This window comes from Solea senegalensis, linkage group LG3 (genome assembly GCF_019176455.1).
Source record: "Solea senegalensis isolate Sse05_10M linkage group LG3, IFAPA_SoseM_1, whole genome shotgun sequence".
Taxonomy (NCBI): Eukaryota; Metazoa; Chordata; class Actinopteri; order Pleuronectiformes; family Soleidae; genus Solea; species Solea senegalensis.
The window spans coordinates 164,446-189,679 of NC_058023.1; the positions used below are offsets into that span (position 1 = coordinate 164,446).

Here is a 25,234-nt window from a genome sequence, read left to right on the forward strand (position 1 = left end):
GAGTTATTTACAGGTGTACGCACACACCTGTGGCCCTCATGACCATCGTTTTGAACTCTATAAACTCACATGTATAAAGGTCATTGGAAACACATTTGAAATATAAAAGAGGCAAGAATATGAGATAAAAAAAAGTCAGAATTCTATTTATTTATTTTGGCCCTCATGCTCTTCCGTACGCCAGTGATGAGTCATCAGATTTCGTCATGTGAAGTATAATATACACTTCTTTGAGGTGAAACTGTCTCAACGTTCGCATCTGCGATTAAAAACGTTTAACATTTCATTTAAAGAGGGGAAAAAAACACATTCCAGAGCAAAACGCTAGGCGGCGCTATGTGACGTCAACGTCTGTTTCTTTCAGCCAATCAGCGCATAGAACCAACATGTGTCCACGGCGGGCTCTGCTGTGTGTGTGTGTGTTGACGGCGGAGAAGGTGACTCCTGGACGAGCGGACACGTTTCCTCGCTTAAAACGAGACATTTACGCCGAGAAAGGAGCATTGTTGACGGCCTGAGCGACCATGTCTTCTTTCGGGAGAACGCTGGGAATGTTCAGGACCGGCGCTTTACTGCTTAGACGAGGCCCGCGAAGAATAACCAGCAGAAAGTAAGAGCCCCGTCCGTTAGCATGTTAGCTACAGCAACGACGTGCTAACACATCGAAGACCGAACTAAAAACCGTCCAAATCAAGTTTCACTTAAAACACGTACACGAGTGGCATGACGCGACTTTACTTTGACTTTCAGAGCGGCGAATAACGATTCTTTTACAAACCGATTAACATGTCAACAATTCTCTCGATTTATCGAGTACTACGATGTTCTCTAATGTCTTAATTTGTGTTATTGTTGTCAAATGGATCGATGAAACCAGGACATATTATACTCAAACCGAATAGAGATTAATAAAAGCGATTTGAAATGGGTTCATCAGATTTATAAACAAACAAATTGAGCCTTTTGCACGTACTCTACTTTTATTTAGTTTGCATATGATCTAAACACCGCCGTGACCCTCTGGTGGAGGATACAGCGGTAGATGACTGACTGACTGATAGGGTTGACGTTTTTCTTTACTTTAAACCGTCAAACGGATCAAGGTCGTAATCTAAGTTTACTTGTCACTATTATTCTAAACTATTGCGCATGTATATATATATATGAAAAATACATGTTCAAATTTGTCGCATTTGTTCAAATCAACTCGCAGAGATGGAGGAAATAGAACACTGAACAGTTTCAAAGGACTCGCGTCTCAACTTTCTGAGTGAGGAAATATTAAAGAAGATAATAAAACATGAGTTCCATTATTGAGTGTAGAGATGCAGTCTCCCCCTTGTGGCACAAAGACGTGTTTGCCCAGTCAGGATCCCTCTGTGTCCCTCTGTGTCCCTCTGGTGTCTGTGTGAGAACGTTGTACAGCGTGTCGTTCCATCTCTACGGCGTCTAATGTAACGTGTGTTATTCATGTTTCAGTGGTAGCGGCGGGACACACATCGAGCCGCAGTACAGACAGTATCCTCATCTGACCAAGCACCAGAAATTTCAGTCGGAGCTCATCAGTGGAGCCATGTGGTTCTGGATCCTCTGGCACTGTTGGCATGATCCTGATGCCGTGCTGGTGAGTAAACGTGTCATTGACGTAACCTACGAGCCCAGTGATGGATCACTGATCGCAGATGAAAGTTTTTATCCACACGGAAACAGAGCTTTGTCGACTTAGTGTCTGAGACCACGTTCTGACGGAAGCGGCACCTACTGACAAAAACTGCTCACTCAACTAAACCCCTTAAAGGGTTTTCCGTAACATGGCGTCATTTAAAGAAACATCTTCATACAGACTGCACACTGTCTACATGGTGTTTAGTGGAGGTTCGGGGTCAGGTTGAAGGGGCGGGGCTGTGACATCGTTTCCACTTAAATGCAAGTGTGTCGTTAAGAAAAGTTTGATTCAGTGTGACGTGTTGTGATGTGAACAACCCATGAGATAACCGTCGACAGTGGTGTGACATTAAAGTTCTTACCTCTCACGTAGGGTCACTTCCCCTGGCCTGATGCTTCTCAGTGGACAGACGAGGAGCTTGGAATTCCACCAGATGATGAGGAATAAGGTGACTCCCTCAATGTCCTTTGCCACAGCAGAAAGGATGTCACTCTTTCATTCCTTTTGTGTCGTCGTAAACTTAAGTTTCAAAGGGAAGGAAAATGGACACGCTGCTGTAGAAACATGCAGAGAAATGACACAAGTTTACAATCATACTGTTACTGGTAATAAATGTCCAATATCTTCCTATAAAAGCTTAAATCAGGAGCCGCTTTCTATCAGTAGAATAATCATTTTCCAGTCTGAAGACTAAACTGACAGCGATGCAACCAACTTAACACGTAGCATGTCGTTTAAAACATACCAAAGAAAAAGCTGGAACTCTGCCGCGTGTTCTTTTACGACTGAACGCGTTGAAACACACATGCAGGTGTTATTATGGGCTGTAACGCTGCCCTTAAATGGAACCTGAGGTTATATTTGCTGTTTTTGTTGCTCACTAACGCCACACGTGTTTGTCTGTGTCTGTAGATCCGGATCCTCGTTGCTGTACACGTCTCCAGGTTGTTCTGAAAGCCGCTGTTGTACATAGACTAATAAAAACTATCTTTAATTAAGTTAAAAAACTGTCGTCTCTCCCTGTCCAAACACACTCACCTGACAAAAAGCTTATTTCATTTCATTTTATTTACACGCAATTTTTTTTTTTGAAATGCAGAAACAAAATGCAACGCATCCACAGTGTCACAGTTAGCCAGTGTTTGAATATTAAATCATAAGCCATTTAAATCTGGGGGGAGGGGGGGCATTTCAAAAACACATGAACACAAATTAAAAAAAAGGAGCGACTGTCCGGTGGATTTTACAGCTTATCACAAACCCTGCCTGCGGGCCAGCTCGTGTGTGTGTGTTTTAATGACCTGACACGCAAAAGAGTTCAAAAGGTTCAAGTGTAGTGTGAGGGGAAAAAATAATCCACTAAACTGCCTCTTATTTAGTGGATTGGCTGAGATTTGTGTTGAGATTCTGTAGAAACACCGTCGCTGTCACGCAGGTCGAAAGTTCGCGAGTGGACCCAAGTTTGAGCGCCGTTACACGAGTCACACTGAGCCTCTGCATCATTAAACCGCTGACATTTAAATCCCACAGTTCTTTTTTTGTCTAGTGGTGAAGCTGCAGATTGAGCTCCGGTCCATTGTGGGAGGAACCCCGAAGAGAACAAGGTGAACGGATGACAGTTACAGTGCGGCAACAGTGCGAACCACTGCTCCACCGTGTTTGAAAGCGAAACACAGCAGAATCGTTCAAACAAACCACATCTGCATCAGAAGATACTTTTCCTACACGGTAAATCGTTGTTGCTGAAAAACGTGAAACAGAGACGAGTGCTGTTGTGTAGAAAGATCTTTCTTTACGAGGAAATAAAAGCCTGTCGGTCGGCCGGAGCGGCAGCGGCAACAGCAGCAGCACTCTCTGTCTCTGTTCCATTTTTCAGCAACATGTTGGCGTCAGAAGTGAGATTCCCTCGAGTGAACCTGGAAGAGACTTTCCACAACATCGTGCAGCCGTGACTTTGACACAGAAACAGAAGTTTAACACTGAGCTGAGCGCAGGGAAAATACAACTAAACTAAAAAACACGGCTCGTCTTTACAACTTGAAAACCACAACCATGAAATCCTTTTCCTTTTGTTTTGGAGCGATTAAAAAAAAGCTTTTGGAGAACGTCCGGTTACATCCATGACGATGTGGCTGGTGGTGAATCGAAAACACGATGTCCATGGCATCATTCCCTGAGAGTGAAGAACTGAGCGCTGCTAACATGAACAAAGAAAACCTCACTCATCCTCAAAGGTTTGGATCGACCACAGTGGCTCAGAATACTTTGTTGTTTCTTTTTGCTCAATGGTTGAGTGGCACGAGCTGAAAGAGCTCAGGTGAAGGAAGCTAAACTACCGCCTCGAACCCTCTGCTACAGGGAGAAGAACGACGTGGAGAACTCACGAGAACCAACCAAACTTGTATGTAAACTGCTACAAAACCCATGATCACATGAAAAACCACGTATGTGAGAAAGATAAAAAACAGAAGAGGGAAAAAAGCCTCAGATGAACCCGAGGAAATAAAATCATCTCTTTTTCAATTAATAAATACATCATTCAGAATTCATAAAAAAACAAAAACACATTTATATATAAAAAAAAAAGCAACATCACATAAAACAGGAAATAAATTAAGCAGACGAGTCATTGTCAGTTTGTTCTTTTGTTTTAGCGTCAATGACTCCAAATTCCTACTGACACAAATTCACCAGGGGGCGGCGCTGTGGAGTGACTTCCCCTTTTCCAAAATGAACAAAAGGAGAAATCCCCAAGAAAGACGAGACTCCTCCTCCTCCTCCTTCTTCTTCTTCTTCTTCTCATGAGACAACAGCGCAGATCTGCGACATCCGAACTCGCGCGCCGATCTTCCTCCTCATAAAGTCATTGCTGGTGTGACTGAGATAACAGGGGGCGGGGGCAGAGTCGGGGGGCGGGGACTATGAGCGGGGTACAGTATAAACAATAAGCACCATTTTGAAATGTTCTTTGTCCTCCTTGGCACAAACGAAAAGAGATGAAGCTCCGTTTCACTTTATCGTTTTTAGCGAGCGCGACGCAGATGATCTCGGCATCGGACGCGGTTGTTATTTTGTTTCCCGTCAGACTTCCTGTCCTCGTGTCCCTGCAGCAGACAGACAGACAGACGCCGTCCCTCGTGTGCTTGTAGTGAAGTCGTGCGCTTGCTTATGTCAAACCCAGTTACCCTGTCTCCTTCAGCATGCACAGTCAAGTCCAGGAGTCTCCAGCACCACAAGTGTCCACTAACAAATACACAAATGTTCTTCTTCTTCTTCTTCTTCTTCTTCTTCTTGTCTTTTTTCCCCCCCGTCTGCCGTGTGTGTGTGTGTGTGTGACTTATTGGAGTGTTACACAAAGACACGACTGTGTCTGTTGAGTTTCAGGATCTTTCCCAGTCTCTGCTTGGCTGTAGCCATTCCTTTTTTGGGCCGTTTGCCTGGAAAAGAACAAAGAAACAAAAAGAATGAACAACAATAAGAAAAGAAAAGCAGATTTAAGTTCAGCTCTGAACAACTTCAGTGTGTGTGTGTGTGTGTGTGTGTGTGTGTGTGTGTGTGTGTGTGGAGATCAGTCAGAACCACAGGTCCAGGTCCAGTCGACGTACATAGAGATAAAACACTAAACACACGTCTGCATCATGTCAGATGCCTTTAGTTCAGACACTGAAGTTAAAGTCAAACCTTTGGTGGCCTGATTGCTGATAGGTGGGGGGTTGGGGGCGTGTCTCTTGGAGGGGTGCAGCGGTGGAGACATGGAGGGGTCACAGTACTGGTATTCCGTCTCTGGGCTGGGGGGGCTGGGGGGCCCCTGATTGTCCCAGGCCTCGCTGCTGCTGTTGCCCTGACTGTCCATCGGGCTCTTGGCTCCCTGCAGGAGGCGCTGGTGCTGCTGCGCCGCCTCCCTCTGGCTGGAGCCGGACCACCAGGACTCCTGGGACAGACCTGTCTTCTCTGGCTCGGAGGAACACAGCAGTCCAGCCATGGACAGCATCCCCTGAATGGCGTCCTGTGTGCTGGGTGAGGTAGGACGGTCTCTGCGGGGACAACATGGACGTGAGGACTCTGACACGGCCCGTGGAACAGCTTTGATTTACATCATCACTTCATGGTTTCTCACCGTTTGAGTGGTTTGTGTTTGTGCCTGAGTTTCTGACCGGACTGGTCCGGCTCTGTGTCGAGCCCTGAGCCTTCCTCCTCATCATCATCATCATCATCCTCCTCCTCCTCGTCTTCGTCCTCATCCTCATCCTCATCCTCCGAACTCTGTGAATCCTCGTCAGACGAAGACGACGAGGACAGAGATGCTTTACGCTGCAGTGGCAAAGAGAGATGATGCATTAGGTTCCTCACATCTCAGTGGACTCAAATTCAAAGACTTTTCTAGGACTTTCCAGGACCAGTTTACTGAAATTCAAAGACTTTTCAAGGACTTTCCAGGACCAGTTTACTCAAATTCAACTGTCCCGGGGACCTTGGACAAAGTCAGATTTTATTTACGCTCTTGCTTAAAATGTAATGCAGGGCATCAAACAGTAGGTGGCGTCGTAACAAACAAAATACCTAAATGTCAACTTGACTTCTTTCTTTAAGAAAAATTCAAGCACTTTCAATGACTCAAAAACCTTTAAGGGCCTTGAATTGAAGGATTTCAAGGACCCGTGGGCAGAAATGAACATACAAGTAAACATGTGACTAGAAGTAAAGAATGACTGAGAAAATGAAGTCAAGGCTGTTGAAGAAGCGGCCATCTTGTGCCACCATGTTTCTTACCAGTGATGTCACGACACTAGCTGTCAATCACACAGTGTTGTTGTGTGAGTGCAGACGTCTCACCTGTGTGGGAGAGTCAGCGTGTGACTCCACGTCAGACACGTCTTCCCTGAGGTCAGTCTTCACCGTCTCCACGCCTCCTGAACAACAACAACAACAACAACAATCAGCTGACATGGTTGACGATGCTCGAGTGTGAACAGCTCAGATGAAGAGTGACTGACTGAGGGGCGAGGCTCTGTGCCGCTCGTGCCGCTCGTGCCGCTCGTCACCGTCCTGCGCTCGTCGCTCCGTCTTCACGTCCACGCGGCTCTTTGGTGGACTGTGACCGACAGACGAGCGCTCGCCCTCCGTCTTCACCGGGCTGCTGCCGGGCCGCCTCATGTCTCTGCACACGCACACACGCGCACACACAGGCGCACACACACGCACACACACACACACACACAAACACACAAACAGGTTGAGCTATAGTTAGTATTAGTTTGTTTAAGTGAAACGACTGATTTCTCTTGGCTCCATGTAACAGATGTAGGCATGGGCCGGTCAGGAGTTTCGAGGTATACCCCGGTGTGAAAAAGTCACGGTTTCAAAAGCACTACAATTTTCCGTCACACCGTTAGTGCGGTATGAGTGAATTTGTTTTTTTTAAATGTGACGCGTCAGAGAGAAAGAGGAGGTCCTTCACGCCGTGTGAAGCTGCAGCGTAAAGGTGATCCTGAAATGTGTGACAAACCAAAGTTTCTGAGTCTGAACTCATTCATTCAGATCACACAGGATCTGATCTGTACGTCGTTTTATTTCACACGAGTTGAACTTGTATGTGGACATTTATCTCAGTTCATTGGTTCACATCTGAAGACTTCCTGTAAATGTTCTGCAAACAGAGAAAAACCTTCTGACCTGATGATTCTGCCGTTGACCAGCATGAGCCGCAGATGGTTGTCCTCTAAAGACTCCGCAGCAGCTGCTGCCGACGACGCCGTCGACGCTTTGTTCAACTTCCCGTGAACCTTCGCACAGAACGCTGGATCCTGAGGGAGTGAACGCCACAGTCAGTCAGTCGGTCCTTATAAGCAGCACTTTAGGAGGAAACTAGCGAGTTTGAGGGACGTATGAGTCACGAGAGAGAACTGACTGACTGACCGATTTTAACTCATCATAACAAGTGTCAAACGTCTGTCTGTCTGTCTGTCTGTCTGTCTGTCTGTACATGTGGGCTATGTGCTGTTCCACGATGCAGACTGACTAATGTCTGTAGAGCTCTAAATGTCTGCATTTCCATAAAGTTAAAATACGGATGTGGCAATCAATACAATACATGTTTAAAAGTCATGGTGCACCGTGTGTGGGTCAGTGTTTCAGTCCACATCTGCACCGTGTGTGGAGTCAGTGTTTCAGTCCACATCTGCACGTGTGTGGGTCAGTGTTCAGTCCACAGCTGCACCGTGTGTGGGTCAGTGTTTCAGTCCACATCTGCACCGTGTGTGGGTCAGTGTTTCAGTCCTCACCTCCTCCAGTGGTCCCACCTCCAGCCTCTTCAGCACCTCTCTGGTGTGCCGCTCTAAGATGTCCAGGTTGGAGGGACCTTTGGGTGCGTGCTGCTGCAGCTGTTGCTGCTGCTGCTGCTCATGCCCCGGCTGCTGCTGCTGCTGCTGCTGCTGCTGCTGCTCATGCCCCGGCTGCTGCTGCTGCTCATGCTGCTGCAGGTCATGCCCCTGCTGCCGCTGCTCATGCTGCTGCCGTTTCTGCTGCTGCTGTTTCTGCTGCTGCTGCTCCCTCAGCCGCCTGGCAGCTCTCCTCGCCCGCCGCGCCTGACACAGCCTCTCCAGTGTGGAGCGAGTGGGTGGGCAGACGTTGGATCCAGACATGAGCGCGCAGCCACTTCCCTGAGATTTCACCGGCTTGCCCACACTTCCTGGTTCCTCCTGTGGACGAGACGTCAAAAATAAAGGAAAAAAAGAAGCAGCACGTTCATGAAAAACAAAGTTCTGCTCACTTTATTCATAGTTTCTCCTTTTTAAACTCTCAACTCAACAATTTATGAATCAAGTTTTTTAAATCTAGACCAACTTAAATAAAATATTCAGACCATTGTCATCATGGTATTGGTTTTTTTTTTGACAGATTTCATATTAATTACATTTGAAAAGGGCCAGAAAATGGGATTAGATTTTAGAGTTCCATTTAAGAAAAAACACGAATAAGAGACTTTGCATTTTCATTTTGAAAGTTTAAAACATAGTTTCCAACAGACTTTTCCAAGGATTTGTCTAATAAATTGATATTTGATAAAATTCTGTGCTCTCTGCTTCATTTCTCCACCGCTCTGAGTGTCTTTGAATTACCGTAATAACTGTGTGTGAGTGACATTACCATAATAACTTCATGGTTGGGTTTAAAGTGCAAGTTCTTAGCTTTCACAAGCACAAACCGTCTCGTAATTACGGCAAAGAACGCTCGCCCAATCAAGTCGCCGTGATTAACTTTATTGTATTTTTTTATTTCACTTTTCTTCTTCATATTTTTTCGTATGTTATCTTTTAAATAATGTTTTCACTTTCTTTTCAGGTCTTAAATGCGTAAATGAATCGACCTTCGTCTTGAATAAAGAATTATATTTCCACACAACATCCAACAACAGTTCATTGAAGCAATATTTGATTCTTTCTTTCTAAATGTGGAGCAAATATTATCAAATATCTCTGACAGTAATCGGGAGCGTTGCTACGGCGACAACCTCGACACTGAAAGACTGAAAACTTATTAGAGCGTCTGAGTTTCCTTTCTTACCTCGAGGTGGCGTATTTCCTTGGTCAGCTCTTTAATGAGATGGTTGGGCCTGATGTGGTCTGGTACCTCACTGTTGGGCTCAGTCACCTGAAAACGACAGGAGGAGGAGGAGGAGGAGGACAGAGTCACTGACACACGTCCAGAAGACGAGGACAGACGGTGGTGATGTCTCAGCTGCTGTGAAATAACACCAAGCACCTGGAAATGAAGCGTGAGAACTCACCTCTCTCTTCAGCCAGGTCTTCAGTGCACTGATTAAAGCCTTGACTCCTTCCACTAGGTAGGTTGGTGGTGGACAGTTGTCCTCGCGGAGCTCTGACAAAACAGACATTATTATCATTATGATGATGATGATGATGATGATTATTATTATGATTATTAATAATAATCATAATAATAATAATAATAATAATAATAATAACCAGCACGTTTCTACAGCAGCCCACAGTGTTTGTGTTTAGAAGCAGAAGTTTACGACAGAACTGAGGAGGAATGACTCAAACCGCTTACACCTCTCTAAAAGTGATTCCATCTTTTCAGCTTTGTGTGAATCTCCCACGTCTAACATTGTGCATCGTCTCTCACCTTTCAGAATTTCCAGGAGGTTCTTGGCCACATACCAACATATGGCCTCAAAGTACGGAAACTTAAAGAGGTCTGGGGTTTTCAGACGACGCTCCATTTCATAACACCTGCAGCAAACGTGCGAAACAAACAGAAAACTCAGCTGACAGAGCGACAGACACGAGAGCGTCGACTTAAAGAGAGTCCTGGGAAAGCTGCATTCACCTGAGCTGCATGTCAATGTTGAGGTTGTGAAGGAAGTTCCCTCCAAAAGCCATGCAATCCTGAGAGGTGAGCACACCATGGATCCAGCCTGCAGGGGGCGACAAAGCTTTAATATCAACACAGCTACGACACTGACAGTCACACAGCACATGACAAAACTTTATCAGTCATTGTTCTGAGTTATTGTGAATATTTAAAAACAGTCTCTGGTTTGTACGTTAAAAAAACAAAAAAAAAACACACGTATCTTTCCACTGTCGGACGTTTATCTATTAAAATAACTTGTCCCTTCTTTTCAGAGATAAACCCGTGATCTTTGGACGACAGCGAGTAAGAGAGATGAGAGTGTGGGGGAGGGGAGGAGTCTGTAAGGCTGACGGACAGGCCTGATAATGCAGCAGTTGACTGACCCACTGTGCTCTCTGACCCCCACTTCATTCCCACCTCTCTCACAAAGCTGCTTGGACCTGCGGAGAGAAGACACGGCCTGAGACTCGTCCAGCCGTCCACAGAGCGGATCGTTTTAGTTTGTCTTGGTACAGATGAAGCCTCAAACAACTGTTCGACCTCTAAAAACAACAACAACAACAACAACAACAACAACAACAACAACTAATCACCGACAGCAACAACACGTGCGTAAAGGATCTGCAGCATCACTGCGTCTTTCATCACATGAGCACACGTTTCTCTTCATTTCTCCGTTGTAATCATGACCATTAAGACACGTTTGGGTTGTTGCTTCTCAGAGAGAAATTCCCTCTCTGTCATTTGCCCCTGGCAATGATAGGGCACTTTCAACAAGGCTGTATTTTCCTGGCTGGAGTCATGAGAAGCTGTGATTTTAGCTTTTGAATAAATGCAAAAAAAGACAAACGGAGACAACCTCGTTTGTTTTGGTGTTTCAGCTCCAGGCTCTGAGGCCACGTCCAGACGGAAACAAACGGAAAGTATCTTTATCTTTGTCGTTTTCAAAAAGTTCCCTGTATCAGGAAATATCTCCGTCTACAAGGAACCCCCCGAAACTAAACCTGCCCCAAGTAATGAAAAAGAAAAACAAGGTAGAGGGAAAGTTCTGTTTCCGTGTGGATCAGGAGTTAAAGAAAGCAGAGGTCGTGTGAACGTCAGGTGTAAACAAACACAGCTGCTAGGTGCTAACTGCTCAGAATATGAACGTTCCAGAAACGAGGTTTAAATATAATTATGCAAAAATCCTTGTGTAACCATGGTAACAGTGCGACTGTACCTACAACCTGCCCAGATGAACCCAACCGTCGCCAACTGTCAATTTATACAATAAGCAGCACATTTGCATTCTAATAAGAGTTTTCTGAAAGCAGACCAGGACTCCAGGTGCGTCAAAGGTCCTTAAAAGTGATAAAAACATGGTCACACACCTGTAGGGATGAGCAGGGTGGTTCCCTGGGGTACGACACACTTGTAACACGTGTCCACTTTGTCTCCAAAGAACACTTCACTTTGATTGGGCGAGGAGCTCCACGCCTCGTATAGTGCAAGGTTGGCAAGAGTGGGTTTGATCAAGTAGAAGACCTTCTCCCCCTGCACGACAGACGGAGAGGAGACGCTCGACATCATCACCACACATGACAAGCTAAGACTACGACAGTAAATGAGCGAAAACACACAAACACACGGTACGTTTGAGTAGAAACACACACTTAAGGTGTGTGTGTGTGTGAGTGTGTGTGTGAGCATGGCAGCTGTGACTATCGTGCTTTTATTTATTTATTTATTTTCTTAAACAAAGAAAACATGCGTCATGATATTATTCTAAAAGATAATTAAAGCCAAAGTGACTTTTACACGAGACACACACACAGACAAGCCTTAAACGCACTCACCCAGAGAACGTGGTACCAGACGGAGGTGCCTCCAAAGTCTATGTGGAAATCTGTGTAGCTGTCCTTGACCCCCATGAGGCAGTACTTCTGGACAAAGGGTTTGGGGAAAAAGGAGTCGTCCGGCCAGTAGTTCTCCACCCAGGACATTTTCTGAGCCACGTCAGGAACCTCCACCAACTGTGACATCCTGCAGGTGTTTGGAGAGAGGTCAGAGGCTCGGGTTAACGTGATTACTCCCAGCTGTGAGGTCCTATTTTAAAAACACTCCTCCCATATTTAAGTGTCCTTTTCACTAATGTTCAGACTGAAAATAACAATTATCATCATCAAATTATATGAAAACTATATTTGATTAACTTTTTCAGAACACAACTAAAACTAAAGAGAAGGGAATCCAGTTAAATGCACAGTATATTATAATAAAGATCATATTATAGATCTATAATTTAAAAGGGATAAATATAGTTTAAGTTTAAAAATAAGTAACGGCCCATGAAGGTATAAACGTGCTGGAATTAATGAATTTAAACAAACTTCATGAGCCAAATCGCCAACTTTGAGTGCAAACTGAAGTGAGTGAATGAAAGAAAGAATGAATGAATGAAAGAAAGAAAAAGCAGCATCTTTATCTTACTTGCTGTCAGAGAACTCCAGGCTGATGAGGTTGAGAACCTTGGGTCGATGGGACTTGGTGAAATACTTGACAAACTCGCTGAGTTTCATCTTGCTGTCGGCCTGCCGCGCCACATCGATCACATCCACCACTTTGTCACCACCTAGACAGACAGACGGAGAGAGACAAGTACTTCATATTAGTCTGACATACACTGTATACGTTATAAACACAACAAATAGAGCAGCATTTCTACTGAGGAAGAAGAAACAGGAGCACGCTGGGTTTGCAAGGGGGGGGGGTTGCTGGCATGTGCTATTAGAGATCAAGCCCTGAGGTAAACTGGCACAAGTATGGCAGAGTGGGGAGGAGGTGGGGCTGTGCTGAGAGACAATCTGTCCCGACGACTCGTCCCTGAGGAGGTGCAGAGGGTGGAGGTGAGAGGGTGATGCTGCGTCTGATCACTCTCCAGTGTTTAGGGAAATATAGACGAGAGAGAGAGAGAAGGTGCCGAGCCTGTATGTATGCACGACATGAAACAGATGCTGAAAACCAAAAGAAAAGAAAGCCAACCACAAAGCAGAGACTCGTAGCACACGGCTAACACTCGGGACGCTACAAATCACACTTGGGTGACACATGGGGCCGGAAGTAGGACTGGGGTGCAGTGTGTGTGCAGCAAGACAGCTGGTTGTTGTATTTTCTCAACACCCCTCCCACACACCTTTTTTATTAGCCCTTTGCCTTTTCCCCCCTCTCTCTCTCTCTCACACACCCACACACACACACACACACACACACACACCTCTGAAGCCCAGCTGGCCAGCGTCTGATGACAGAGAACAGCTGGAGTCAGTCACAGTCAGAGGTGGAGGAAAAAGCATCGAGCTCAAACTGCACTTTTTCAAACATGTACAGCCCTGATGAAGCGATCTGCCGTCCACCATAATCACTGTGATAGATGACATCACCCTGTGATGTTAACAAGGTCAGTAATTATGGTAATTGTTGCAAATATGTCTTTGTCGACACGCTGGAGCCAGAAACTGTGTTCTCAGTGAACTCATTCAGTTACAGAGCAGCGTGACTGAGAAGAGAAGATTACACAGACTGTACCGGACTTCATTATTTAGAGGCTACCACATGGAATTATGATCAAAAATATTGTATTTTATTTGTTTGTAATGATCAGAATTTTGTTTACGCCGACTCTTTTGAGTTTACGCTCCCTCACTTGTTCTTTGCGCCGTGGTTTTTTTGTTTGTGAGTCCGACCATGGGCGGGGCTTAGGAAGCTGCCTGCTGATTGGCTTCTGAGTTTGAGCGACCACTTAAGGGACCAGAAGTAGACACAGGCTTGGAGTCTTGGGGCAGGAGTTTCAGACTCTGACGTGTCTACGTCCGCTCCATTGAGCGGCGGCTTCACGTGTGACCTCAGAACTGTGAAGATAACTCGACGTTTGGTCGATAAACGTTTGACAAAATGTCACACCAAGTATTTTTCATCCAACCTTTGCTCTTAGTGATTCACGCAGCTCCACACATGTGAAGGAAAAGACTTTGAATTGAAACACTGGTTTTGAGGCAGGTGACAAGATTGTACAAAAACACTTGACAAGAGTTTTTTATGTCTAATTTTTATTGCAAAATGTCCCACACATGCTGGATGTATGAATAATGCATATATAATATTATTAATGATATTATTGTCAGATGTAGCTGCTGAAGAACTAAATAAACACGTGTTGACGTGGTGAATTCTGTGGTCAGATCAACGGTCAGAACAAGCTGAGCTGTGTTTAAGCAGCTCGACCACACACCGAGTCCACAACACCCCTGCATCAGACCCTCGTGAGTCACAAGAGGACGCCGGCGTTCATTCCCGTTGTCCCATTGTTTACCGACTGTAAGAAACGCAACCCGACTCTCGGTCCCGGGTCACGACACCTGTGCCTTGGCTTAATGCTCAATAGGGCATGGGAGAGGGAGATAAAGTGAGAGAAGCCGTCTGTAATCTGAACTTAATGATAAAAACACCAGTGGGCTGGGTAATGGGCTTGTAACAGGAGCAGGGAAGTGGCAAGCTGTCTCAGTAAGGAAGCGCCGTGGTCACGGAGAGGGCAGTGAAAGCTTAGCCGTCACTCATTTAGAAGTCATTCGGCCGTCGTCTGATGCCTGATAAGTGGGTTAAAACCCCATGAACCTGGAAACCTGTTCACATTGACACACAGATGGCGCCTGCTCGGCGCTGGCCGGTGTTGGGTGGTGTTGGGTGGTTTCAGTAGCTTTTAAGCTGACCAAGGCTGCCGTACATCCTAATCACACTGACCACATCCTTCCCAAAGGACGAACACTAATGTGGCTATCATGAAATGAATCCAACACAGGGACAACTGCTTTACGGCACGTTTTCTTACCGACATACTGCTCCACGTCTTTGACGGAGAAAGTAGGAGGAGGTAGTTTGAGTCCCAGACCTTCCATCTCAGTGACCGCCATGGGGTAGTTGAAGCCGTGTCTCTCCAGGTACCTGGGCGTCACCACCTCACCCTTCATTCTCATCAGAATCTCCTCGCCACTGGAACAAGACCATGACAATGTCAGCACGCCCCATCCACTGGCATTTCATCAACAAAACCTCTGAGTGTAGCACTTGAACATCTGAACTATCACCTAAAGTCACAAAGATTAATAAATGTGTCCGAATGTAAACGTACTTGACAAAGGTCCTGTTCTGCAGCTCCTTGACAAACACCGAGGTTCCAGCTTGAACTGGCTTCGATCCGTCGTCCGGCTCCGTGTAGTCGTGCCGGTGCCAGTTGTTGCGCTTTTTCACTGAAACACAAACAAACAAGAGTTTAACTGGGTTGTTTCGTCCTCTTCAAATCAATTCTCCCATTCTCCCAAAGAAAATGGCAAATTATGCACATCAGTCCATTCACTACTTGAACCAGAGGGGCTTGTCCAATCAGAGTGGAGGGCTTACAACGCCTTTCAATTAGCCTGCTAATGTCTGCCCTCTAGGCTCTCGGAGGTTAACCCGTTCCCCTCCCCCACAAAATAAAACTCAGACCAACGCTGCAGAGAAAAGGCCCTTTCCCCTGGGAGCAGTCCGACATGCAGATCAACAGAGTGGGATGTGAGATGCTGAATGCCGAGGAGGCCAGACATGTAAATGTAAGGCAGAGAATCAGAGCCACTAATGACACAGAACATGACTCACTCAGGGAGGGTCCGTGTACGACATCGCAGTTGGGACAGTGGTAAACATCGATGTCCACGGCCTGATGCTCTTCGACCTTCACGCAGCTGGAGACGGACAAGAGACACAGAGTTAGAGCAGGTTCACACTTTCTCATAATGGTTCCAACAGAGTCTACTAGGTTTACTCGGTGTTAGGTTTGATGTTGTGTATGTAGACTGAACATGATCATGGTGCCAATGAACAGATGCCAGTCATCTGCATACAAGAGATGGACACAGCTCAGAGGAGCAACTTCAAGATACAATTATTCGGTGGTTGAGGAAACACTAGGCGAAATCTTACACCATTTTATGGACAAACACGGGTTAGGTTACCCCAAATGGACTGAAAACAAATGTTTGTTGCAGCCCTTCTTTCAGCTTTACACATGATGCTGCTGCAGAGCTACACACTGAGATTATGTTTGACCTGGGACGACCAAAACTGCACAAGGAACTCACTATTGGCTAATGCCAAACTTTGTCAGTCCTCATAATTGTGGCGACGTCAGCAAAGGGCAGTCTGGGTCTGAAACACAGGCTTTGCTTTCATTCATCTTTTCTACAACTGCAGTTCCTGCAGCTGATGTTTGCCACACGTGGGGCATTTCAGGACTTTGACAAAGTAATCATTTCAGGACACAAGTTATTTCCTCAGCTAACGGAAACATCAAGTATTTGTGACTGCAACAATGTCTCCTATTGAGCACAAAGAACCACAGACATGTAAATAAGCATCAAATGGAGCGAAGCCACCGTGAACCTACAGTTGCATCAAGTCAAATCTAATAACACTGATACGATGGAGTCAGACCAATGAAAGAAGCTACACATAATTATCTTGTGTTTGGTTCCACCTGGAAAAACAAACCACTCAAAATATGTAGAATGGAAAAAAGTTATTATTTAGACATTTTAAACATCGTCTTTCCTGTTCTTCACCATGTGAATGTAAAATAAAGTCAAAAACCTTAGCTGAAAATCAGCTGCTTGTAAAAATAGTGATGACTGTTGCAGTCTTGCATTTTTGGCCCACGGAGCTGTGATCACTCACTCGGCTACCCCCGACCGCCCTGCAACAGCCAAACCACAGGCACCAACACACACATGCATTCCTCCACTGCATACCAGAGTCCCTTTCCAGAGAAGCACGGGTTCAACAGCAACCGAGTTGCCTTTTCAGAGACACCAAGAGATAAAAAAAAAAAAAAGCTGCAAAAAGACCATGTTAGTGTGGACACGGGTCATTTTAAATGGTCAATTCATTTGCATAAAGCGGTGGAGTGTTAGCACTCAACGGATGCTCTGTGATTCACACACGACTGTTGTTTTTTGAACACATATTTTGTATAACACAAGATTACATGTCCCATGTTTACGTCCTCTGGCCGATTTCTAAACATCCGCCAACATCTGGATTTTTTTTCTGTGGTGGGAATAGATAAAATGGACATTTACTCCCAGGTTAGATTAATCTTCAAGAGCACCTAACTGGTGACAAATCACAGTAAGAATCTTGTGTAAATGACCTTTTTTTAGGCCCATATATTTAGCTGCTTTTCTTTTGAACCCCTCCATCTGATTTATAACAACAAATAGATAGCACAGCAAAGTGACAGACAGACAGACAGACAGACAGACGACTTTAAATTAAAAACACCAAAAAGGGGCATCAAAAAATCTTCTTTGGATGAAAAAACATTTGGTGACTTAACATTATCAATTTCCTAAGAACAAAAGTGTAATTTGTAATAACTGGCTAATTAACACATAATAATCAGCCTCTAAAGAAAACTGCACACTACAACTAGTCTGACATTTACATTAACAGACCGTGTGATTACTTCAGTGTACCATTAACTTCAGTTTTGCAGGTTTTGAACCGTCAACTTTTGAGACAATGGCCTCAAGTTGGTGGGTAGCAATAGCTATGATGGGCTGATGTGAGCCCTGCACTTACATGTGAAAGCCTGTCTGCTGCAGGCTGCTATCACCTTTGATCTACAAGGAATTGCAGGAAACTGTAAAGGAAATTAAGCCGGGGGCCATTAACTCATCAGGAAGTGGTGAGCCTGTGCGAATGCACGACTCCATCACCGTGGTGCACTAACAGGATATAAACAGAAGCTCCCTTTCCATAGTTGACCACAATCTGGCTGCACAGCAAAATTCTTCTTGTTGGAAAGAGCGTCATTCCTGACGGAGACGAGCACATTTCTCATTCTTTACAAAAGTGGCCTTGGGGTTATATAGGAGTCGTGTAACTGAATAATTAGGTGCACATTACATCCGTTATATTTGGTCCACGGCTGCAGAAAAACAATGTAAAAGTCAGGAAGTGAAAAAGAAACAGCACTCCTGCTGCTGCACGTGAGTGAGCAGAGAACCAACAATAAGTGATACTGCAGTGCTTGGCTGAAGCATAAAGCCTCACTCATGTATCAGGAATCTTGGATCAGATGTGTGGCTGTCGGCAGAGGGAAAGCATGAGTCACTGCTGCCGGGTGGTCAACGGCATCGTGTGCTCGACACAGGTGACCCTGCTGTCCTCGTCTCACTCGTCGTTTTCTGTTATGTAACGCCGCAGTGGGGGAATCAGGGCACTGTGCCACAGTCGTAGGCCTGAGTCAGTGCATGCGTCACCTTTAACGATCACTACGTGGTGGGCAGAGCGGCCTGTGAGACTGTGTGGACTTGAGGCAGTGAATGCAAAACAGGGGGAGGGAACTCAGCTGAGAGGAAGTATTTCCTGCCTTGCTCCGGCTTGACGGTGTATTGCATCACTGCAGAGCTGGTGGTTGTGCAAACTGCTCAAAAACCCACATGAATATCATCAATCGGAGCAAAAAACGATTGAAGGGAAGCGAACAAACGCACACTTGATAAGAGACAGTGTTTTCACATGCTTTAATTGATTGTTAACCAGTCTCAATTACATAAGAAATCATTTAAGTTTGTGATAAAACGTGATATTTGAGAACATCATAATGTCAAGGTTTAGGAAACACACATTGACTGATTACTCGATTATGAAAACAAGCCCCCAGGCCCCAGGCTTTTAATTTGAAGTTGTCAGCACTTTCAGCCACTTACCCAAAAGACTTGTCTAATAAATATGTGCCTGCTTATGTCTACGACATCTTAAGAATATGTTTGCCACTTTATTTCACTATTTGACAGCCTTTTCTGGCAGGAAACTCATTTTGCAATCCATTCGTTCTCACATGACAAAGCCCAAAGAGAAAGTCAGTGATTTCAGCTCACAGAGACTCAGGAGCTGCGGCTCTGTTGCTTTCTCATTTGGGAATATTTGCCCAGCTTTGGTGAATTCTAATGCAATATTTCAAACACTGAAGTGACAAAAGAACACATTTGAACTGACTGATAAAGGCAGTCGTGGATCAACAACTGCTGTGTGCTGTCCGTGATGTAAAATTGCAGATTATCTCTACGGTGTGGTAAGTAAGCGCTTTACAAAGCAACACAAGCGTTATTTTCCGGTCTTAAGAGTGGGAAGAAAAGCAGCACACACATCCTCAAGATAAAGATTTAGAGTTGAAGGACAATCACAAACCCTCCCGTCACATCCAGACTGGAGGGTTACTCTGTGACGACACAGTAGCAGATTACCAAGCATAACATCCCTTCCTGAACAAGAGATGTGTGCACTTGGCTGAAACACAACTATTAACAGCCCCTCTCCCCGCACTTCCTCTCATCAAGGGCGTCCTTCCTGTGTGACAGAGAGCTTATTCATTAGTCCATGCACTATGAGGGGTTCATTGTCCCAGTGATCAGTGCAGAAACACAAAGGCTGGAGGCGGGCACTGCTATTATTTTAAGCTCTAAATAAGACCTCCGCATGGGGCGCTGACACTCCTACATTAGAGAGATGGCAGATCTCTAATGGATGGGCGGGAGAGATAGAGAGGAGATGAGGGCAGTCGAATACACCTGGTTGTCCTTATCTCTCTTTATCTAACCCAGAGGTGCACCAGTCTCCTCCAGCCCAGGCCTAATGCGCTCAGCCAAAGCCTGCATAAACAGCGCTCGACAACCTGGACGGCAGTCAGAGCCACTGAGGCCTGACGGATGGATAGGGATCTGTCACTTTGGACTTACTGGTTAAATCGTTTTGGCGAGCTTAGCATAATAGCGACCCAACATGTATGCAGTGGTTAGAGCAGGAAAGAGACCCCAGGCCGTTTCTGCACCGCAGTCTGCTGGAAAACAACAAAAGAGGATTACTTTGTTGTTTATGGGGCGTCGGGGAGCCCCGGGGAGTTTTAACAACTAAATTGTTTTTGGTGCAGGTTGTTTTTGGGTTGTCTTAGGGCTCCGAGCACCGGTGCTTAACTTTCACACATGTCTTCAACGTGGCTCGTCTCAAAGCCCCCAGTAAAATCTACAAAGTCCTCAGTCTTGTGACCGTCTGCGGCTGAAATACATCAGCCAGCAAAACAACAAAGAGTGACTGAAACTTACACACAGATTAACGTTTTTCCTTTGCTGCGAGAATAAATCAGACAACAACCCTATTTTCATACATTTCTCAGGAGCACAAATATTGAACTAACTATAGTATATTTTTCTCCAGCACTGACAGACTTTCGTTGTCTTGAATATGATGTAAAACGAGGCAGGTCAAATCTACTCCAATGTTAAATGAAAAGCTACTTATAAAGGTTTGTAAAACTACATTAACTGTAGGGAGTATGTATTGCTTTGATGTCATAATTCACACTGACTGGTAATCAATACACAAGGCTCATGACCCCTAATCAACATTGATCAAGTTAAAAAGTACTGCAGTTTCCCTGCCCCCAAGAGACAGCAATACTAATGAGTGTAAACATTGCTTTTAACAGAGCTATGAGGCCACTCTTAACTCTGTCCATTTAACTTATCAAACATCTAAATAGAAGACCGGAATTGCCTCCATTTGGACCAAAAAAAAAAAATCACCCATCCATCCACTCAACACAAACACTAGAAAGGCATTCTGTAGAGCGGGCGCATCCGTCTCTCTTTAGTGAGCTCACTCTATGCGACATTGACAGATTGTGCATTGAACTTGGCTGACTGGAGCTCCCATCAATCATTTCCTCTGTCCCATCAAGCCCCGCCGGTTTATCATCACCCCCACCACCTATACCTAAAAATCAGACAATGAGCTGAAACCTTAACTGGGGTAAACACCACCATCCGGCTTGATTTATGAGGATTTCCAGCAGACTCCGGCGTTCCACAATGTTGACATAAACTGGCCTCTTGGACAAACTGGGAACAAACCACTCACAGAAGCAGGTCTTGTAATTAAGTGAGGCTCAAAATGCTAAATTAAAGACTTCACGGTAAAATTTGCAATCCAAACCACAAGGTCTACTTCAGGGCTGTGATGTTTACACCTTTGAGATAGAGGTAAAAAAAAACAAAAAACTACTTACAACGAGGACTGCATAATTAACCACATAAAATTAAATTCAATGTACAAACTAGTGCAATGTCTTGCTCTTCAATTTAGAAAACATGTTCATTTTTAACTAGAGAGGGGTAAGTTTAAACTGAAACTTTACTCAAACCTTACTCAAAAAAAATGTCATTGTTGACAACACCTTTGGTGTCGCAACACAAGGCCGCAGTGAATGGTTGACATGTCTTAATAATAAGAAAAAGTACGTCTGAAACTACCTCATCAAGATAAGACATGTTTCTGTTTCCCCATCACCTCACCGCTCACTAGCCTGACGCAGAGTTCCAATTGCCTCAATCCTTGTATCGTTAAAAAACCCAGACTCAATTGTGCACTGAGATGCAGAGATATGGGTGATGGAAAGCAGGACACTCTCCAGAAACGGAGACAGACAAACCCACGCAGCACCACAAACAGAAACTCCACCAACACACCAAAAAAAAAAAACAAGTATCAGGAGGCTGAGCTCCTGTTCTTTTCTCTCTGTCAGCGAATCACCATCCTCAGCAAGAGAATACCCCCTTTCCTTCTGGCCAGCCTCGTGGGAAAGAGGCTGGAAATGTGGCTGTTTTTGGTTTTTGGAGCTCCACTGTGCGTATCTGCTTATTAGTCATCAATGGGGGAAGCTCCAACATTTGTTCCTTTCCTTGCTGGCACATGACTAACAGCCAGCCAGTCTTTTTTGGCTCTCCAGGACAACAAATTCTGGGCAGTGATTTTTTTTTGGCAACAGTATTCATGTGGTTATGCAATGCTTCCGTCATTTTGACACAAGCAAAAAATAAACCAGATTATTGTATTGATAAACAGTTACCCTAGAGATGCGCCCACACAGGCAGAATCAGGAATGCAAACCTTTAAGTGAGTGACAGGTTTAGGACGTACTTATAAAAAGTGGCAGTTAATTAAGTCTGAGATTTACTTGCTACTCCAGTCTGATGTCAGTCACATATAATTTGACTGACACCAAGAAGACCCTTTCAATCTTCATAGTGTAAACCTCTAATTATCATTCTTCTTTTAGTTTGAGAACTGAAAGTTACCCTCATGGGTTACTACCCTCATGGGCATCTCAGCAGGTGTTACAATAACTGATGATAAAAATCACTCCAAAAGTACAGTATGTACTTTTACCTTGGATAACATCACAACACAAGAGGTAGAAACGATCTAGACGACAACATATTAACTGTTCATTACAGATACTAGCTTTGGGTTACAGCACACGTGACAGAAATTCAATCACAGGTAATGACAAACATTACACAATTAAAACGTTTTAATAGACAATGATTAGAATTTATACAGCCAACAAACACAACCCACGTGATTAATAAAGCCACATTTTCCCACAGTGTCAGTACACTCCCCTATTGCACAAAGGTAACAACTGTTTCCTGTGTTCAGATTTCCACTGAAATCTCATTATTTTCTCATGTGTGCCATAATCTACAACCCCACAAAATGTAATCCCAATCCGCCATTCACGTCTCTGAGTTACGTTGCTAACAGTCAGACAAAACTCCTTAACCACAGTCCAGGAATAAATCGAGCACTTTCCCAAGCCACCACTAGGGGTCTCCTGCCATGTGCCCCCTCTGCTTGGAAGGGGGTTTAAATTTCTCCAGCTGTCAATCAAAAGCCTAACCATAACAAACACCTTGTTCTCAAGCACTGACTTTCCACCAAAGTAGATCGATTTAAAAAAATACTTAAATGCTACAATATAATTTTTAATACATTTTTTAAAGATCATTTTGTATAATTTGCTTGAATTTATATCACAATGGAATACAATCTCATCGTGGAGAGTAAATTAAAATTAGACCTAAAACATTTAGTCAAGGTAAATAAATGTAAAGTTCAACTAAAAGGTTATTTGCGGTTACCATAACCTTAAATAACCCACTGTGGTGAAACGAGGACTAGCGCCACTAGCTTTAAATAAATGTTAATCCGTTAAATGACAGTAAAAAAATCTATACGAGTTAATACCGTCTCCCAAATTGAGTGTAACGCGGAGAGTAAACGTGCAGCGTCCGTGTGTCACGATGACCCCGCTTGGCTTTTGATTACACAGGCTGACTGACACAACTCGGCAACACTGATAGATCCGCTTATTAGTGGACAAAAACTAGTTACCGGGGAGTCAATAACGTCTAATATGAACAAATCAAGTCAAAGCAATTAGTTTCAGACTCGTCTGCGGAACAATTGAGCGAATAGAAGCGTATTTGAGGGAGCGAAAGCCCCACTTTCTTTGGCGAAGTCGTGTCAATAGACGGTTTAAAACCCCCGTCGCCCACCGCTAGCGTTAGCGGAGGCTAAGTTAGCAACCAGCCGAAGCCGAACAGGAGAACCGTCGCTTTTGCCCAATAAACAACCGCTTTTCGTCGTGTTCGGCGCGTTGTGTCCGTGGAGGACACCGCAGCCCACGTACCTGCCGTGGAACCAGTCCTTACAGATGTCGCATTCGATCATAAACCGGCTCACATCGTACGGCTGCCGGCAGACACAGTACAGCGGGGCCGCCGCCATCTTCCTACTGTCCCCAAACAACGCAGGAATGAAGCGGGGCGGGGATTTAAACCAACGTCCGGAAATACCCGAGGGCACACGAGCTCCGCCGCCGTTCTAGGCAATCCCACTTCTGACGTCACATATCAAATTCAGTTCCATCTGGTTGAGTGGGCAGCGAACAACAATAGACGCAAACTTTTCTTTTTTGCCTAACAAAGCAGTGACATAATGGTTTGGTTTGAACGATTCTGTCAGCAACGTCATATTTAGACTTGAAAGGAAATAAGGCCTTTGTTTTCTTTGAAGTTTAAAGGATTTTTTTTCTATTCTACCCTAATTAGCATACTAACCAGTTGTCCTTGACGTTTTTTTTAATATTTATTTCTTGCATTCAGAAGGAAAAGAAGGGGCAACATTAACATTTTAATCTTGTCATCTAGACACATTTTTAATTTCTACAATCATTTCTCCCTTTTTTCATGCTTGATAAAAATGTGTGCCAGGTTGTGCATTTGTGAGTGTTCAAAATGTTTGTAAATGATGTATTTTTTTTTAGTCTATTATAAACAACATTAACTAAAATACTCACACTAGCACACCTTAAGTACAAAAATGTCCTCATTGAAACGCATTCAGATCACTGTTTTTGAAGCACTTTAAGTGGAATGAGTTCCCTGATTAAAACCAACCACACATTTCAGGGGCTGAAACAATTACTTGATTATAAATCGATTACTAAATGAGTCAACTATTTTGATATTCAATTAATCAGTTTGAGAGTTTTTTTTAAAAGAATTAGGACAAGTTCCTTCTTAAATGTGAATATTTTCTGGTTTCTGGGCTCCATAAAACAAAGAAATCATTTCTCTTTTATGGACCAAACAATAAACAATACATATACATTGAACTGGATGTGTTTACTGAACTCATTCAACCTCATATGCATCATGTCAAACCCTGTTTTTCTATTTTATTTATTATACTTTATAATATTGCTGTGTTTGAACCAGGAGAAAAAGTGCTGGCACTCACTGGAGCTCGCCTCATTCATAACATGCAGCATCACAATCACAGCTGATGTCATTCAAAGATCAGAATCTGTCACACAAAACCAGTGCAGAGCATAATAACACATGTCTGCCCAGTGGCAGAGTTTGTCTTTGTTTGTGCTCACACACTCACACACACACACACACAGTGGCAGACATGGCAGCATCAGCAGCAGCATCATCATCAGCAGCAGCAGCAGCATCAGTCGAGCACCAACAAAAAGCCCAAACAGCAGCCGATCCAGCCGCGGTATGCCTGCACGGTGTGTGTGTGTGTGTGTGTGTGTGTGAGACACATGCTCTACGTGCCTGTGTGGTGAATAGCAATGGGACCACCGACCCACAGCCTGATCTGTGAGCTGACAGCACCCATCCCCCCACACGCCCATCTGTGCTGCTCTGCATAGACAAGCAGGCTTTGCTGCATGCACGCAGACGACGACGACGACGACGACGA

At 44.5% G+C, this 25,234-nt stretch overlaps 2 protein-coding genes across 2 annotated transcripts; one reads left to right on the plus strand and one right to left on the minus strand.

Annotated features, from left to right (window-relative positions):
• The first annotated feature begins 399 nt into the window (after positions 1 to 399).
• On the plus strand, positions 400 to 2,673 carry ndufb2 (NADH:ubiquinone oxidoreductase subunit B2). The gene is made up of 4 exons (XM_044021527.1): positions 400 to 610; positions 1,480 to 1,624; positions 2,039 to 2,114; positions 2,579 to 2,673. Exons 1-3 carry the CDS (start codon positions 525 to 527, stop codon positions 2,111 to 2,113), a joined length of 306 nt encoding a protein of 101 aa, XP_043877462.1. The 5' UTR covers positions 400 to 524; the 3' UTR covers position 2,114; positions 2,579 to 2,673.
• A 43-nt stretch (positions 2,674 to 2,716) lies between these two features.
• On the minus strand, positions 2,717 to 23,774 carry kdm7aa (lysine (K)-specific demethylase 7Aa). The gene is made up of 19 exons (XM_044021529.1): positions 23,649 to 23,774; positions 15,716 to 15,801; positions 15,210 to 15,327; positions 14,910 to 15,070; positions 12,515 to 12,656; positions 11,881 to 12,067; positions 11,416 to 11,578; positions 10,019 to 10,106; positions 9,815 to 9,921; positions 9,453 to 9,544; positions 9,230 to 9,316; positions 8,200 to 8,364; positions 7,948 to 8,034; positions 7,340 to 7,470; positions 6,661 to 6,824; positions 6,500 to 6,576; positions 5,784 to 5,977; positions 5,348 to 5,700; positions 2,717 to 5,103 (listed from the first exon to the last, which is right to left on the minus strand). Exons 1-19 carry the CDS (start codon positions 23,744 to 23,746, stop codon positions 5,015 to 5,017), a joined length of 2,589 nt encoding a protein of 862 aa, XP_043877464.1. The 5' UTR covers positions 23,747 to 23,774; the 3' UTR covers positions 2,717 to 5,014.
• Between the last annotated feature and the right edge of the window lie 1,460 nt (positions 23,775 to 25,234).

Bases quoted from the DNA above. Each gene is read 5' to 3' on its own strand.
- ndufb2 (XM_044021527.1), top strand. From the start codon at position 525: ATGTCTTCTTTCGGGAGAACGCTGGGAATGTTCAGGACCGGCGCTTTA. The intron at 611-1,479 runs GTAAGAGCCCCG...TTCATGTTTCAG, and splicing joins CGAAGAATAACCAGCAGAAA to TGGTAGCGGCGGGACACACA. The intron at 1,625-2,038 runs GTGAGTAAACGT...CCTCTCACGTAG, and splicing joins ATGATCCTGATGCCGTGCTG to GGTCACTTCCCCTGGCCTGA.
- kdm7aa (XM_044021529.1), bottom strand. From the start codon at position 23,746: ATGGCGGCGGCCCCGCTGTACTGTGTCTGCCGGCAGCCGTACGATGTG. The intron at 15,071-15,209 runs GTACGTTTACAT...GTCTTGTTCCAG, and splicing joins CAGAACAGGACCTTTGTCAA to TGGCGAGGAGATTCTGATGA. The intron at 9,317-9,452 runs GTGAGTTCTCAC...TGTCGTTTTCAG, and splicing joins AGACCTGGCTGAAGAGAGAG to GTGACTGAGCCCAACAGTGA.